Source organism: Prionailurus bengalensis, chromosome E4, assembly GCF_016509475.1.
Source record: "Prionailurus bengalensis isolate Pbe53 chromosome E4, Fcat_Pben_1.1_paternal_pri, whole genome shotgun sequence".
Classification (NCBI taxonomy): Eukaryota; Metazoa; Chordata; class Mammalia; order Carnivora; family Felidae; genus Prionailurus; species Prionailurus bengalensis.
Window position 1 is genome coordinate 43,460,087 of NC_057360.1, and position 15,922 is coordinate 43,476,008.

At 58.7% G+C, this 15,922-nt stretch overlaps 1 protein-coding gene across 1 annotated transcript in view; it reads left to right on the top strand.

Moving 5' to 3' along the window:
- CDK18 (cyclin dependent kinase 18) overlaps positions 1 to 10,233 on the top strand; it is a 70,835-nt gene extending 60,602 nt beyond the window's left edge. Inside the window, exons 7-21 of the mRNA XM_043568056.1 lie at positions 551 to 700; positions 886 to 1,025; positions 1,622 to 1,747; positions 2,567 to 2,623; positions 3,434 to 3,548; positions 3,743 to 3,837; positions 4,061 to 4,123; positions 5,015 to 5,138; positions 5,240 to 5,360; positions 6,131 to 6,228; positions 6,472 to 6,577; positions 6,703 to 6,745; positions 7,405 to 7,495; positions 7,837 to 7,891; positions 8,648 to 10,233. Coding sequence (XP_043423991.1) covers positions 551 to 700; positions 886 to 1,025; positions 1,622 to 1,747; positions 2,567 to 2,623; positions 3,434 to 3,548; positions 3,743 to 3,837; positions 4,061 to 4,123; positions 5,015 to 5,138; positions 5,240 to 5,360; positions 6,131 to 6,228; positions 6,472 to 6,577; positions 6,703 to 6,745; positions 7,405 to 7,495; positions 7,837 to 7,891; positions 8,648 to 8,789 — 1,526 coding nt within the window. The 3' untranslated portion in view covers positions 8,790 to 10,233. The remainder of the gene's footprint in view (positions 1 to 550; positions 701 to 885; positions 1,026 to 1,621; positions 1,748 to 2,566; positions 2,624 to 3,433; positions 3,549 to 3,742; positions 3,838 to 4,060; positions 4,124 to 5,014; positions 5,139 to 5,239; positions 5,361 to 6,130; positions 6,229 to 6,471; positions 6,578 to 6,702; positions 6,746 to 7,404; positions 7,496 to 7,836; positions 7,892 to 8,647) is intronic.
- The last annotated feature ends 5,689 nt before the right edge of the window (positions 10,234 to 15,922 follow it).

Consider the following 15,922-nt stretch of genomic DNA (forward strand, 5'->3'; position numbering starts at 1 on the left):
GAGTTGGGGCCAGATTCTGTCACAAAGCTGTAGGCAGAGCTGATGTTCAGCTTGTGGGCGTCAATCAGCAAGGCTTACTGGCTGTTCGCATACTCAGGCTCTCACATACAAGTTGGTAAAGAGCTATTTGGCCTGAGCGTCACCGAGTTCTGGTCCCCTTGCTGCCACTCGAGGCCTCTTTTGAGAACCTTCTAGACCTCCAGCAGCTAAAAGGTTACCATCTGGCCCCGGTGAGGCCCCCAGGGTCCTGCTGGCACATCGTGCGGCTATTATGAGCAGTACTTTGCTATACTGATTGATTCATGGTGTGACCATCTCCCCCGGGGGGCAGGGGATCCTGGGGGAACGAGATTCGCAGGGAGGAAGAGGGCTGCTAGGTCCTCCCCTCTGGGGGCTCGAACTTTGGTTAAGAAGATGCAACCCCAGCTTCTGGATGCAGGGCCCCAGAGCTCGAGGGGCAGACGGAGACCAAGACCCAGAATTCACAGCTGGTGTCAGCACGGACCCGGTGCCGTGTCCTCACCTGCCCTTCTCCCCTCTCCCGTCTTAGGCCCTGCTGCCTGGTCCCTGCTGACCATGAACAAGATGAAGAACTTTAAGCGTCGTCTTTCCTTATCCGTGCCCCGCACAGAGACCATCGAGGAGTCCTTGACCGAGTTCACAGAGCAGTTCAACCAGCTCCACAACCGGCGCAATGAGGGTGAGGTGTCTGCCCCCCCACCCCCGCCCCATCCTTGATGCTCCCCCACGGCCCCTCCTGGCCCGTCCTGACCACGCCCTCACTGCTGGGGAAGGACAGAGGTGGGGCAGCAGACTCCCCTCCCCACCCCTCCCCTCCCTCCGGGGCAGAGGGCCGGGGTGGGCAACTCATGCCTCTGCTCTCAGACCTGCAGCTCAGTCCTCTCGGCAGAGACCCCCAGCCGGCGTCCAGCACCTTCTCCCCGACAGACAGCGGGGAGGACCCTGGGCAGCTGTCCCCGGGCATGCAGTACCGGCGGCAGAATCAGCGCCGCTTCTCCATGGAGGTGAGGGGCCCAGGGCTCTGCCCTGTGCAGGTGACAGACGCGTCTACAGCGTATGCCCAAGGAGGGTGGTTGCGTGGGAGCCAGACTTCATGGGTTCAAATCCCAGCTCCGCCACTATTCAGCTCTGCGACCTTGAGCAAGTTTCTCAAGCACTGCATACCAGTCTCCTTGTGTCAAAATGGCCATCGTGGAGATTAGGCAAGTTAATATATACCAAGTGCATAGAACAGTCCCGGTACATGGCAAGGGCTGGACAATTTGATTATTGTTCTTGTGACCCGTATGCATGTGCCCAAGTAAATGAAAAACAGGCTTACAGAATCACAGCGTCTGTAGGAACCTCATTCCGTAGATGGTTATACTGCAGCCCAGAGAGAGGAAGGGACCTCCTAAGGTCACACAGCAACCCCTGTGTGTTCACATATGTCTCTGAGCACATCTTTGAAGCAGCTGTGAGCCTGGGGCCACAGTCCATGGTTTGGCCCTGCTGGGATTGCTGTACAGGAAAGCCGGGCCCTGGGGGAAAGGCGAGGGTCCCACAGCACGAGGTAACCTGGAGCAAATGCTAGTGTCCCTGTCTCATCCCGGCCACGTAGGACATCAGTAAGAGGCTCTCTCTGCCCATGGACATCCGCCTGCCCCAGGAATTCCTGCAGAAGCTACAGCTGGAGAGTCCAGACCTGCCCAAACCGCTCAGCCGCATGTCCCGCCGAGCATCCCTGGTGAGTCCTAAAAGGGTCAGAGGTCACCAGGGTGGACCATCCTCTCCCCAACTTGGATACATCAGTCCTCGTTTTGAGGGTCCCAGCTGAGGCCTGCAGTAGTCTGTGGCCCTCCAGCGCCACCTGCTGGCCTCAGGAGACTCACAAACCTTGTACTTGGTCAATATCCCTTCCCTAGAGGAGTCCCACCGGGCCTGGGGCTGAGCCCCCAGCCCTCTCTGGGCCCCAGGATCTCCACTGGGGTGAGATCCATAGACCAGCTGGCCCGTGCTTTCCAGTCGCGGACGCTTATCACATTTCCTTGGGAGCATCTTGCAAAAAACATGGACTCTGGTCCCTGCTCCAGATACCTACAGAATCAGACTCTGGGTGGTGGGGTCCAGGAATCTTGTCGTTAAGGGTCGGGTACCACTGAGCTAGAGAAGGTATGCTGATGAGAGAGGCTGCCGGGGAGGCGGGTTCTGAACTGGGTCCTGAAAGGCACAGTTCCTGCCCAGGGGGAGCTGGTCATCCGAGCAAGGCGGAGACAGGGAGAAGGTGTGCGGCAGTCCCATGTGCCCCAGCCCTGGCTCCACACCCTCCACTGCCAGGGGAGGAGGGAACTCTTACTTCCAAGGCTCCTTCCTTTATCACAGGGATAGAGGGGAGGGGCCAAGAGGCAGGATTTGTGGCTGCCCTCCTCCCCGCTAGCCTCTGTTCTTCCCTCTCACCAATGGGGGTCTCATTCCCTTCCCTCCCGGAGGCTGGTTGGGGGGGCGTCATGTATGTGGGGCTACTGGGGCCTTGAAGCTCACAGGACCCTGTGTCTCTCCCTCTCAGTCAGATATCGGCTTTGGGAAACTGGAAACATACGTGAAACTGGACAAACTGGGGGAGGTAAGAGACCGGGCAGGACGCTCAAGAGCAGGGTCAGCGTCTTCCTTGCCCTCCCTGCCTTCTCATTGCCCCCGCCCCACAGAGGCGTACCATTTTGGCCGGCCAGTCTGGCCCAGCCTTTTGCAGGCATTGAGGGGGGCCCAGGTCCTGGAGGACATTGAGGACACAGTGGCCCGTGGGCTCTGGGCATAATCCAGCCCTTTTTTTTTTTTTTTTTTTTTTGCCTGAAAGTACTTCTCTGGATTCAAATCCCTGCTCTAGCATTTGCTAGCTCTGTCGCCTTGGACGGTCGTATGACCTCTCTCTGCCTTAGTTTCTTCCTCTGGAAATGGAGATGCAATCGCTCTGCCGCCTAGGGTTGTTGAGGCCGGAACAGGTTACTATAATAAGCTCGTGTGCACACTTAGTGCCCGGCACACGGTAAGCACTGGGTGCCGTCCGCAGTTTCTGTTACCGCGTTTGGTGTCAGAGCCTTGGGGTGGGCGGAGGTCTACAGACACAGCCCTCTCCCTCCCGGAACCCAAAGAGGAGACCGACCTGTAAACGTCGACACGAGGAAGGGCAAAACTGGCGTTAGAATAGAAGGGCACCTCGCCTTCTGGGGGCCTCGGGGGAGGACAGTGCATCCTGAACAGGGAGGAGGGAGGGAGAAAGTCATAGAGAGGTGGCCCTCGGAGGAAACAGAGAATAGCAGTGAAAGGAGAGGAGGGACGAAGGGCCCAGCCCAAGCGGAGGCACGAGGGGGAGGGTGCTGGACAGAGGACTGTGGGCCCTGAGTGTGGCTGGTGCGGCTGGGGTTCTTGTCCCCAGGGTACCTATGCCACAGTCTTCAAGGGGCGCAGCAAACTGACAGAGAACCTCGTGGCCCTGAAGGAGATCCGGCTGGAGCATGAGGAGGGGGCGCCTTGCACCGCCATCCGAGAGGGTACAACGTCCTAGGGTCCTGCGCTCCTGGGGGCTCCGGGGAGGAGGGCTTCATTGACCTGATTCCCAGTGGGAGCTTGGGGACAGAGGGTCATTGCTGGGGGGGGGGCGGGGGGTCCCGAGGCTGATTGCGGGAAAAGAGGGAATGAGGGGTTTGTGGGGCCCAGGGACCCAGGTGGGCCTGTCACCCCACAGTGTCTCTTCTGAAGAATCTAAAGCATGCCAATATTGTGACGCTGCATGACCTCATCCACACGGAGCGGTCTCTCACCCTGGTGTTTGAGTACCTGGTGAGTCGGGCTGGGGCTAGCGGCTTCTCCTTTCAGTGGTAGGGGTGGGGACAGCAGGAAGGGGCAGCCCAGGCCTTGTTCTAGAACCAGGTTCTCAGATGCTCCCATGCGGGAGTGGGCCAGGGGGGCTTAAAGGGCAGCTCGGAGCTTGGGCTCTGCCCAGGGAGGGGCTTCCGGCCGGGGGTCAGGACAAGTCAGGGCTGAGCCAGGCTCTGTGTTCCAGGACAGTGACCTGAAGCAGTATCTGGACCACTGTGGAAACCTCATGAGCATGCACAATGTCAAGGTGAGAGCCTCAAGGAGGGCCGCCTCCCCTCCGACACCCTATCTTGGCACCCACCTGTTTTCAAGCCCAGCGTGGGAACCCACGCTCACCAATAGGGGCCCAGCTGCTGAGGTTGCTCAGACCTTCAAGTGTATGAGGGTTGGGGCGCCTGGGTGGCTCAGTCAGTTGAGCGTCCGACTTCAGCTCAGGTCATGATCTCACGGCCCGTGGGTTCGAGCCCCGCGTCGGGCTCTGTGCTGACAGCTCGGAGCCTGGAGCCTGCTTCCGATTCTGTGTCTCCCTCTCTCTGTCCCTCTCCCTGTCACGTTCTGTCTCTTTCTCTCAAAAAATACATAAGTGAACGTTAAAAAAAAATTTCAAATGTATGAGGGTGTGCAAGGTCACTGCCATTCGGGGTAAGCACCCTTCTCTACCCCACCAGTGCACACACCCTCTACCACCATCTAGCTGTTGACATAGAATCCCCTCGCCAGCTCCGAGCACCACTTTCCCATCCGTCAAATGAGTGTATGGATAAAGGGAGGCTTCTGGAGAAGCATAAAAGGATGAGTGACCTCTTCTGGTCATTGTTAAAGAATCAAGGGCACACCTCCCCGCCCAGGCCCTTCCTGGCCCTTCGTGCCCCACCCCCCACCCCCAGCTCCCAGGCCAGAGAACTCTCTGGCCTCCAGCACACCTGATGCCCTCCTCTGTGGATGCGATCCCCTGGGATGGACGGAGCCCAGGATGGGGAGCAGCGTGGGTAGAACACGAGGTTGCTCTTCTCCAGACACCTCGCTGCCCCTCCGTCCCTGCCCCATCCCCATCCGAGCCGTGGGGCAGAGACGCAGGGTCTCCCACGTGGGACACGCTGTGTCCTTCACTCACCGTCCGCTTCCCCTCCTCCCGCAGATTTTCATGTTCCAGCTGCTCCGGGGCCTCGCCTACTGCCACCGCCGCAAGATCCTGCACCGGGACCTGAAACCACAGAACCTGCTCATTAGCGAGAGGGGGGAGCTGAAGCTGGCTGACTTCGGTGAGGGCCACGGCCCGGCAGGGCGAGGGGGGATCCGGCACGGTGTCCTCGGGAGGCGGGGGCTGTGGGGGAGGGAGATCCAGTGACATGTCTGTCCCCAGGCCTGGCGCGGGCCAAGTCGGTGCCCACGAAGACCTACTCCAATGAGGTGGTGACCCTGTGGTACAGGCCCCCCGATGTGCTGTTGGGGTCCACAGAGTACTCCACCCCCATCGATATGTGGTGAGTGAGTGCCGTGGGGCCAAGGTGAGGGGGGGATTCACACCCCCACATTCCCTCTTGTGGCCTCAAGTCCCTCTGCAAAGAACTGCCTAACCTTTGACTAGAAGCCATGTGACATCCTGCTGAAGTAGCTGGATACGAAAAACTAAGCCTGGACTACCCCGGGGTTCCCCTGGCTCTAAACAGACCCTCCAAGGCTATGCTTCTGAAACATGCCCCCAGGGACCCCTAGGAGGTGACCAGAGGGTACGGGAGGCCTTCCAGAGTAAACGTGAGGAATCTCCCCCAAGCATCGGTTCTACTGAAAATTTCGGAAAGGATATATTGTTTTTGTGGGAAAATTAACACGCGTATGATTTGGGGTCGAATGAAAAATCAGCCCAGTTTTAAAGCTAAAACACAGGTTTCCGATGAATGGCCACTGTGCTCTGTGCCAGGGGTTCCCCAGGAGAGTGGATTTATGGACTTTCCTCTTCCGGTGGGGGCACACGTGGACAAAGCTTGAGACAGCACTGCTTAAGGATGCCACATGGGTGCAGCCGCAAACTCCACAGCGTGAGGGGAGAGCCGAGAGAAGCCCCAGAGAGAGGCCACGGTGGCGGATTGGGCTGTGCCAGCCTCCAGTGTCCCGGGCCGCCCACCCCAGAGCCATGACCATTCGAGCCACCGTGGCAGGCAGGGCATCCTTGGTGCCCTGGTGGAGCAGCCCTAGGAAGGGCAGGTGCGAGGAGGCCCAGCCTGACGCCGCCCCTGCCCATTGCTCCCCGCAGGGGCGTGGGCTGCATCCACTACGAGATGGCCACGGGGAGGCCCCTCTTCCCCGGCTCCACGGTCAAGGAGGAACTACACCTCATCTTCCGACTCCTCGGTCAGTCTCCGGCCGCTCCCTCCCTCTCGCCACCAGGGGGCGCCAGGACTCTGTCCAGCCCAGGCGCCTAAAGGGACTGGGAAGAGGGGCTCCCCCTCGCTCTCAACCGGGCGGGCGGCCACCCCTGTGGCCTCGGCCATTCTCTGGCCATTCTCTGCCCCCGCCTCCTTCGTTGCACCTTTCCAAGCCGCCCTTGGCTCTGGCCCCTCACCATGCCCTTCCCACCCCCTCTCGTCTCCCCAGGGACCCCTACGGAAGAGACGTGGCCCGGTGTGCTGGCCCTGTCGGAGTTCAGAGCCTACAACTTCCCACGATACCTCCCCCAGCCGCTCATCAGTCACGCTCCCAGGTAGCCGTGCCTCCCCACACCTCCTGGCCTGCTCGTGGTCCCAGCTGTCCCTTCTGGAGGTGGCCACACACACACACACACACCCCCACCCAGATCAGGCTTGTGCCCGCTCCGTTCTCGTGCAGGTTGGACACCGAAGGCATCCACCTCCTGACCAGCCTCCTCCTGGTGAGTGTGCGCCTGGCCGGGCCCAGGCAGCCAAATAGCGCCGAACCCCCATGCCCCACGTGGGCCCTCCGCCAGAGCTCAGGCGTCTCCCCCATCTTCCACCCTGTCGCCCCAACCCAGGCCCAAGAGGGACTTGGGAGTGGGCGTGCTCTGAACTCGAACCTCAGTTCAGACCCACCTACTAGCAGTGTAGCCGTGGGCAAGTTCTAGAACTTTTCTGGGCTTCCTTTTCCTCAACTGCAAAGAGGAATTAATAATTCGTAGTTTTGAAGATGGTCACGAGGACAAATTGAGACCACGGAACACAGTATGGTACCTGTCGTGAAGTAAATACGCAGTGAAGGGTAGTTGGTGGTATCACATGTTAATATTTCTATTATTGATGTGGTCATGGTTGCTTTAGCGTCTGTGTTTCCATCCCAAGAGGAGGTCACTCTCTGGAAGTCCCGTTTCTGTCTTTCTCTTGGTAGTTGGAGACCCTAAGAGTGGAGACCTAGGACTGGCTTGGAGTTGGAGGCTGGCGGCTGACCCCGGGGGCTCCTGGGTTAGACTGCGGCCCCTTGCATCCTGGCCACCTAATTTAGTGCAGTAGTTGCCCTGCCCAGAGGCGTGCCCAGAGTCCCCAGCCAGGGCCCAATAGCCTACCCTCTGCCTTTCAGTATGAATCCAAGAGTCGCATGTCAGCAGAGGCTGCCCTGAGCCACCCCTACTTCCGGTCTCTGGGGGAGCGTGTGCACCAGCTCGAAGATAGTGAGTGTCTGGGGGAGGCTGGGGGAGGGGGACCAGGGTCACCCCGGAACCAAAGAAGGGGCAGCAGGTGTGGGCGGAAGAGCTGGAGCAAAGAGGCCACAGGTCCCAGTCTAGCCGAGCAGCCTTGGGCCCGGGGCTTCCCTTCCTTGGGTTCTCATCCGACACTAAGGGGAGAAACTGTGGGATCTAAGACACTGCCTGAAAGGCCCAGTCCTGAATGAAGGGGTTCCCCAGCCAGGAGGTGTGGGGGGCCATGGGCTCCAGGAGTAGGTCGCCCCTACCCAGCTCTCTCCCTGCTTTTTCCCTCCTTCGTCACAGCTGCCTCCATCTTCTCCCTGAAGGAGATTCAGCTCCAGAAGGACCCGGGCTACCGGGGCCTGGCCTTTCAGCAGCCAGGTAGGGGCTCCCCCACCACTCCCCTTATTGGAGTAGACCAGGCAGGCTGCTCCTCCCTCCGGAAGAACAGAGATGGGGCCCACCAGCCCCTCCTGCAGCAGGGAAATCAGCATGGCCTCCGCAACATGGGCCTTACTTCGGGGAACCCGTGGGGAGCGGGGAAGGGGCTGGCTTCCCTATCTCCTGCCCAGGCTTCCTCCTCCAGGGTGTCCCTTGTCAACTCCCACCCCAGACACAGCACTGACAAAGCCCTGATGAAGGTGCGTGCTCTCTCTGGTACATTCACACTCTGAATACTGTCACCTCCATACCATGTCTCTAGGACAGCTGAGGGGGTGACAGGTGCGTTATTCCAGTCTATCCTAAAACACCCCTTATAGCTGGTGCTTGTGTGTGTATATATATGTATTTTCTTAAGTAATCTCTACACCCAGCGTGGGGCTCAAACTCACGACCCCAAGATCAAGCATCACAGGCTCTCCCAACTGAGCCAGCCAGGTGCCCTGAAGTAGGTACTATTAATGCTGAATAATCCCATAATCACCGAATCTGAGGCATAGGGGAGGTTAAGTCACAGTTTCATGCGGCTAGCAAGTAACAGAGATGGGATTTGAACCCAGGACCTGCTGGCTTCTGAGACCATACTTTTGCTGGCTCTGTCAGAGTGGCACCGGAGCACGGCCGTCCCTCCCAATCTCGGGCCCCCTTCTGCCCAGGCCCCTCTCTGCAGCCCCACCTCTCCCCTCTGTTGTCCAGGACGAGGGAAGAGCCGGAGGCAGAGCATCTTCTGAGCCGTGACCCCCCTGCTGCGGCCCGAGAGACGAGAGGTCACAGTGAGCACAACCACAGGCAGGACGGGGCCTGCGTGGCCCCAGCAGGACTGAGGAGCAAGGGCTGATGGCTGGCCCAGAAGACCTCTGGCCATGGCTGTTTCCTCTTCCTGCTTCCCACATGCCTCCCCTGCAGCCTTCACCTACACACCACACCGTCTGTCACCGGCCCTGGAGCCGGGGCGGGAGCCGCTGTCCTAGGAGGAGACGAGGGGGTGGGGAGGGACCTCAGACCCTGTCTCACCATGAAGTGCTCGGGCACCAGCGTGGGACCCACACAGGCGGGAGACTCCAGGGGCCAGACTGAGCACCGGGCCCAGGACATGGGCAGCACCGTGCCCCCCCACCCCTGCCCACACTTCACTCACCCTCTTCCCCTCTGAGAGCAGGAAGCGGCACGGCACCCTGTCTAGGACCCTGGAGTCCTGCGTGCCAATGTGTGTGCCAACGCCCACCCGCCCCCCGCCACTCGAAGGGAGGGTGTCCCGGGAGCAACAGAGAGAATAGCAGCCCACCCCCCCTTCTCCACACCCTCATCATGTTCCCATCCCCTCTCCTGGCCAGAGGCCCCATATGCTGCTGGAGTCCAGCTGAGTCCAGAGGTGGCCTGGTACCACCAGCTTCACTCTGTCACCTCAGCTGGCTCCCACCCCTCTTCCTGGTCTGAACGGGATTGCCTTAAATTGGCAGGTGGTAGAGCACTCACTGCCCTTGGAGCTCTGACCCAAGCTCCTGCCTGTCCACCCTTTCCCGAGAGCGGTTCCTGCTTATCGAGCCCGGGCGCTGATCAGCCGGCCCTGGGCCAGGGTCCTGGGGGTGACCCGCAGATATGCAAGGTCACCCTGACACTGGTGCCAGGCCGGCCTCGGCTCCTTGGGGCTAGCACAGCCTCTGCCCCCCCCCCCCCGTTCCCTCCTTGCCACCCCTGTGTCCCTATCCATGCTCCACCCAATCCTGGCACCAGCCTCCCCATACCTCTGCCCACCCCTCTCCCCAGAGGGTAGGGTGTAAATGCCACGGTCTGAGGTGGAGGAAGGTGGGATAGAACGCACAGGCTTTGATCCTGAGAGGCTGGGAGTATGAGGGGCCGCAGCCCCAAAGGAGGCGCCCTCACCACCCCTTCAGAGCACGCCTGTTGTATCCCCAAGGTCTCCTCAACACTTGGCCGAATCGCGAATGGCAAGGCCAAGAGGAGGCCAGGCCCGGCCTTGCTACACAAGACCCCTGCCCAGCCCGACCCCTCAGCCCGAGGGGCAGCCCTGGAGGGTCTTGGCCTCCCCACAAGTCCCTCTCTTCCTCCCCCACTGTACTGTGAATGTCCTGTGACTCAGCACAAAGACAGATAATATATTTAATTCATGTTGTACAGAAAGGAGCGAGCAGTCTGTACCGAAAAGCTGATTTTGACAGATTGATGCCAAAGATGGACGACTGAAGGCCCTTCTCCAGGCCTCGTGAGTGCGGCTGGGGCGTGCTTGTAGATGTATATGTATATAAAGTGGACAGAGAGTTTGGTTTGTGTGGATCTCTGAGCCCACCCTGGGCTTGGGCGGGGTTCCCTGCACCCTTCCTGCTGGATTCCGGATGCTGCCGCCTCCAGGGCCGGAAGTCAGCTCTGGGTGTTGTGGGGTGGAGTGGAGGAGGCCTCTGCCCAGGGTGGTGGCTGGAGGGGTGGAGCCAGCCAGAGAGGGAGTCCCGGGGAGGGGTGCCGGCTGCTGTAGCTGACCCTCCTGCTCCCCAACTGAACAGCTTCCTGACTAATTGGGAGGGAAGGAGGGAGGTTTAAGAGAGGGTTGACATGGGGAATGGCCGAGGCCAGGGCACAGAACGAGGGTGAGCACCTCTGTCCTCCAGCCCAGCAGCAGTGTCCACAAACCCTGAATCCACCTTGTGCTGCCCAGACCGCCTCTCACCTCGGGTACACACAACCTTCTTGCACACACATCTTCCAAAGTTCCCAGCATCCTGCTCTGTCTTCCAAGTCAGCGTCCAGGCTTGTTCTCCCGAGAGCACTCGGAGAAGGCCAGCCCCAAACCGCACCTCCTGACTTTCCCTGTCCAGTGGCCTCAGAGCCAGCCATAACCACTTTCCAATCCGCTGACATCCTTGGCGTGGCTGCTTTCAGAGAAGGAAGCTAATGCTGAGGTTGGGTGATGTCTTCCGAGGTCATGAAAGTAAGGGGTGGACCAGGGCTTGGTTCTCAGCCCAGCACCACTTCTGCCCCCTGGACTTCCTCACCCTTTTCAGGCAGCCGGTCCCCGAACTATAGGACAGTTAGTGCTTGTTGGGAGACGTAGTGGTGGGAATCAGGGATATATATATATATATATATAATATATGAATATATGAATATGAGAGAGACCATGAGCCAGGGAGAGGGGCAGAGGGAGAGAGAGAGAGACTCTTAAGCAGGCTCCATGCTAAGCAACGGAGGGCTTGATCCCACGACCCTGGGATCATGACCTGAGCTGAAATCAAGAGTCGGACACTCAACTGACTGAGCCATCCCGGTGCCCCCCAAGTCAGACTTTTTTAAGCTAAGTTGAGTGGGGGGTCACCTGGGTGGCTCAGTCGGTTAAGGGTCTGACTCTTAGTTTCCGCTCAGGTCATGGTCTTACCGTTGTGAGATCTAGCCCTGAATTGGGCTCTGTACTCACAGCACGGAGCCTGCTTGGGATTCACTCTCTCTCTCTCTCTCTCTGCCCCTTCAGTGAGCTCTCTCTCTCTCAAACACACACACACACACACACACACACACACCAAAAAACAAAAACAAAACAAAAAGCTGAGTTTGGAAAGAGCCCAGACAGACCTGATATTGATGAGACTCCCTACTACGTGCCAAGCACGTTCGGAAGCATCTCACTGACCCCTCACAACAGCCCCGTCGCTCTCCCTGCTCTGCAGGTGAGGACAGTGAAGTTAACTGTCTTCCCCAGTGTCATGAAGCAAATAAGAATCCCAGGTCTGTCGGCCATACCAGCCATTGGTCTTCAAGGAGGGAAAGGAGCAGAGAGAAGGAGGTGTGGACAGTGCGGGGCCCTCGGAGCCAGGGGATCCAAAGAAGGCAGGACTCCAGGCTGCCGCTGCTTTGCTGGAGCACCTCGCGAGACCACCGTTGTGGGCAGGCAGCGATGGCCACCAGTTCCCAGAGGGGCCTGCCCCTTTAAGAGTTCCTGGCGGGGACAGCTGTTCTGTCTGTTGTGGAGGCTCACATGGGTGGGGGGGGTATATTGGAGGTCTATGGGCGGGGGGCATCAAGGCACTCTGAGCTGCCCAAGAAAGCCTGGGGCCCCCAGCGACAGGTTCGCACCAGGCTTCGTATGTAGTTAGCGCTCCAAACCTTTCAGTGCAGAAGTGCTTCCGGAGAAGGCAGCTGGAGGGCCCGGTGAGTCTGGTTATGAGCTGTAGGGGCGGAGGGCGTCAGGCGCCATCACCTGGCTCTCTAGCGACCAGGCTAAACAACACAGGCACGTGTTTCCTGGACACCCCCGCCATCATGTCCTTATACCTTAGGGCTCAGGAGCCTGCCTGTTTCACTGGAGCCCTGGGCAAAAGCACCTCTTAGCGAGTCATATCCCCCCTGGTGCCACTGCGCCATCCGCTCCTGGAGTAGGTCAGGGATCCCGGGGTCTCGACTGACCTCTCCCTTCACCATGCCCGCTCTGCCGGGCGTTTGTAGTTTGCAGCTGCCTGACAAAAGGTCCTAGTTGTGGCTGGCTGCAGGGGTGGGGTGGGACCTGGGGCTGGCTCTCCGCAGCCCCACCCTTCCCTTCCTGTGGGCTCCCAGTCGCCCTGCCCCTCCAGTCTGGTCCAGTCCCCCAGGCCGCCACTCCCTTCGCCCTGCTCGGCTGCTTGGACCCGCTGAGGGTCAGCGCCGTCGCCAGACCTCCTTGTCTTCCTTGAAGCAGCGCCCTTGTGGCCCATCTTTCCACCTCCGTCCGTTTGGACCCCTGCTTCCATCTTGAGGCCTCCCAGCACTCATGAGCCCTTCTGTCTCCAGAGCAAATCCTCACACCATGAATCGGTCGCTGGGCCCAGGACGCCGAGGTGCATGGGGTGCCCTCACCTTCCAGGGGCTCAGGACTGCTGGCGGAGAAGGTGTCTCCATACACCTTCTTGTCAAGTGCTCATTGAGTGCCAGGCGCTATGTTGGGCCCTGAGGATGGGGCAGTGAAAGAACCGCCATGTCCCTGCTGTCAAAGAGCTTAGAAAGATGTCACCCAGATACACACATGGTACATCCAGGGGTCAGAAGTGTGACAGGACAAAATTGAGCAGGGTCAGGACAGATGTGACGGCCAGGGGTGGGGGCTCTCTGACAAGATCAGGGGCAGCCGTGACTTGTGGGGGGGCAGGGAAGGTGGACCCCCAAGGACAGAGCATTCCAGAAAAGGCCCCGAAGGGAGCGTACTTGAGAATGAGCAAGGAGGAGGCAGGCTGGAGCACAGTGGCCGGGCAGGCTGGTGAGGCCGCCGGGAGCACGTAGGACATGCCAATGCCTGGCTCCAGTTCAGATCGGTTTGCTCAGACCTGGCAGTGGGGACAGGCATCAGTAGTTTTTCAAAAGCTCCTTAGATGACCCTAATGGAGCGTGTGCAAGTGAGCAGGTTTGTCAGGACTTGAACCCAGGCCCTCCCGCCTGAGCAGCACCACCGGCCTCCCGGGGAGATGTGGGCGGCCAGCGGCCAGCACAGAGGATGCACAGCTGGGGTCCTGAGGACTGGGAGCAGCACCCTCGCCCTCCAGTCACCTACAAGCAAAGGTCACCATAGGCACCAGAGGGTTAGCCAACAGTCACTGCGCCCCCACCCCACCACACGCCCCCTGCCACCAGCCAGCTCCTCCTCTGGACCCTCTGGACCTCCCACCATCCACCAATGGGAAGGGCAGCATAGGACATGGAGGCCGCTGTGCCTGGCGGCCTTTCTGAAGGTTGGTGCTCAGCTCCGGTGAGGGTGTGCCACCGCCCAAGACAGGACAGGACGCAGAGGGTACACTGCCTGCCGGCGCCTCCCCCGCCCATCAGCCTCTTCTCCTCTCCCTCCTTCCCTCCTTCTTCCTGTCTCTCGCTCCCTTTTCCCCTCTGCCACTCCCTCTTTCTGCCCCTCCCCCTTCCTCTTTGGGGGGGAACACTTAACCCTGGGGAGCCATCAGCTGACCTGGCCTTCTCCCTGAGGAAGAAGATCTTGCGGCCTCCCCAAGCCCGAATCCCTGAAAAGCTCTCCTGAAGCCAAGCTTCCCTTTCTTTCACCCTCATCCCTTTTCTAGTGACGTCGACACAAGCAGGGGGCATGGGGCGCTGTGGCAGTGGCTGTGCGGCCATGGGGGGCGCAGCCAGAGCGTGGCAGGCACGTGGCTTTGTCCTCCTGGATGCAGGCAGCACTCCTCCCTGCTTGGAGCTTCTGCCCTGTTCCTATTTCCTGACCCCTCCCCCCCTCCCCTCTCCCCTCTGCCTCCTCCTTCCCCTCTCCCTCCTCCCTCCCTGCCTCCTTCCCTCATTCATTATTCATCTGAGGGCTCCTGACAATGTGCCAGGCTCTGTTTCCAGTACCACCCGGATACACACTTGACCCTGACTTAGACCCTACTTGCGGGAGCTCAGAGTCGGAGTCAGTTAGGATGTGGTCTTGGCTTCCTCTCATGAGATCTCAGTTACTTGAGGGAAGGAGAGTTGTCTTTTAAAATTTACCAAGTTCTTTTCTTTTCTTTTTTGTTTCTCTTCTTTTCTTTTCTTTTTGTTTCTTTCTTTTCTTTTTTTTTATTTCTTTTCTTTTCTTTTCTTTTTTCCTTTCCTTTTCTTTCTTTTCTTTCTTTTTTTCTTTTCTTTCTTTTCTTTTTCTTTCTTTTCTTTTTCTTTTCTTTTCTTTTCATTCTTTTCTTTCTTTTCTTTTCCTTTCTTTTCTTTTTCTTCTTTTCTTCTTTAACATTTCAAACACAACAAAACCTTTTTATGCCATCCAGGTTTTCCCTGGAGGAGGGGTCAGCTGGGTCCTGGGTTCCTGAGACGGAGGCTTACACATCCAGGGCTCCAAAATACACAGGCCTGGATTCAAATCCCATCTCTGCTGCTTGCAAGCTGGGCCACCTTGGGCATGTTACACCCCTCTGTGCCTCAGTTTCCTTCTCTGCGGCATCACCCTTTTTCACAGGATTGTGAGGGTTCATGAGAACCCCGGGGCTGGCACCCAGCGCTCGGTAAATGGTGGCATGGGTACGCTGCGCATGCCCACCCTGGTCCCCAGCAGCAGGGATTCCAGCCCCCTCCTTCCCCCCCCCCCCCCCGGGATCCCAATCCTGGCATTAGAATTGGCCGCTTTTTCGTTTCTTGCTTTCTTCACCCTTGATAAGATCTGTTGTTTTCAACAATGTATTAGGCACCTTCCATCTCAAGGATTTTGCAAGCCTTTAAGATGACCTCAGCCCAGAGTATTGTCTCCACAGAGCTGGGGAAGGAAGCATGGAAAAGTTTACAATAAAAGCATTGGGTCAAGGTGTCACTCAAAGTGGGTCAGCTGCCTTCTGAGGTAGCCAGTGCTCTGTCCCTAGAAGCACTGTGGCAGGGGCTGGGGGAGCACCTGTTGGGAGCTCTGGGGGCGTGCACTGCCTCTCCTAAGTGCTACCGGCTTGCAGAGGAAGGGGCCATCTGGGTCGGCCGGATCCGTACCTGGTCTGACACTACTCTTTGGATCTCCACTTTGCCAAGCGGGGGAGCAAGGTCTGGCCCACAGGTGAGAAGCATTGCTCAGAGTGGCCGAGAAAAATGTAGTAAACCGTGGCTGTGGGTTGCAAACCTCCTTCCCCCTGGACTCCAGGAGGCTTGGGCCACCCTCCCAATCAGGTCATTCGCTTTAAGACCAGACTACCTTGGCTTTTCAAGAGCTGGGACTGCCTCTGGGGTGTGGGAATGAACAAACCTGGGGTTCCAGAAGCTGGAGCTGTTGAGGGTGGGAAGGCTGCCTTGGGGAAGAGGGGATGGGGCCAGGGGTTAGAGAGGTGATCCTCAACCACCTGTGACTGTATGCCTCTGGCTGAGAGTTCCACCTGGTAATGGAAAGGACAGCCCAGCTTCACCATACAAGGTAGCGGGGAAGGTCAGGATTCACAAGCAGGACAGAGGTCGAGAGCAGAGCTCTCTCTAGTGCCTGGCTGCCTCGACATGAATCCTGTTCCACCACTTCCTGGTTGTGGGACCACATAA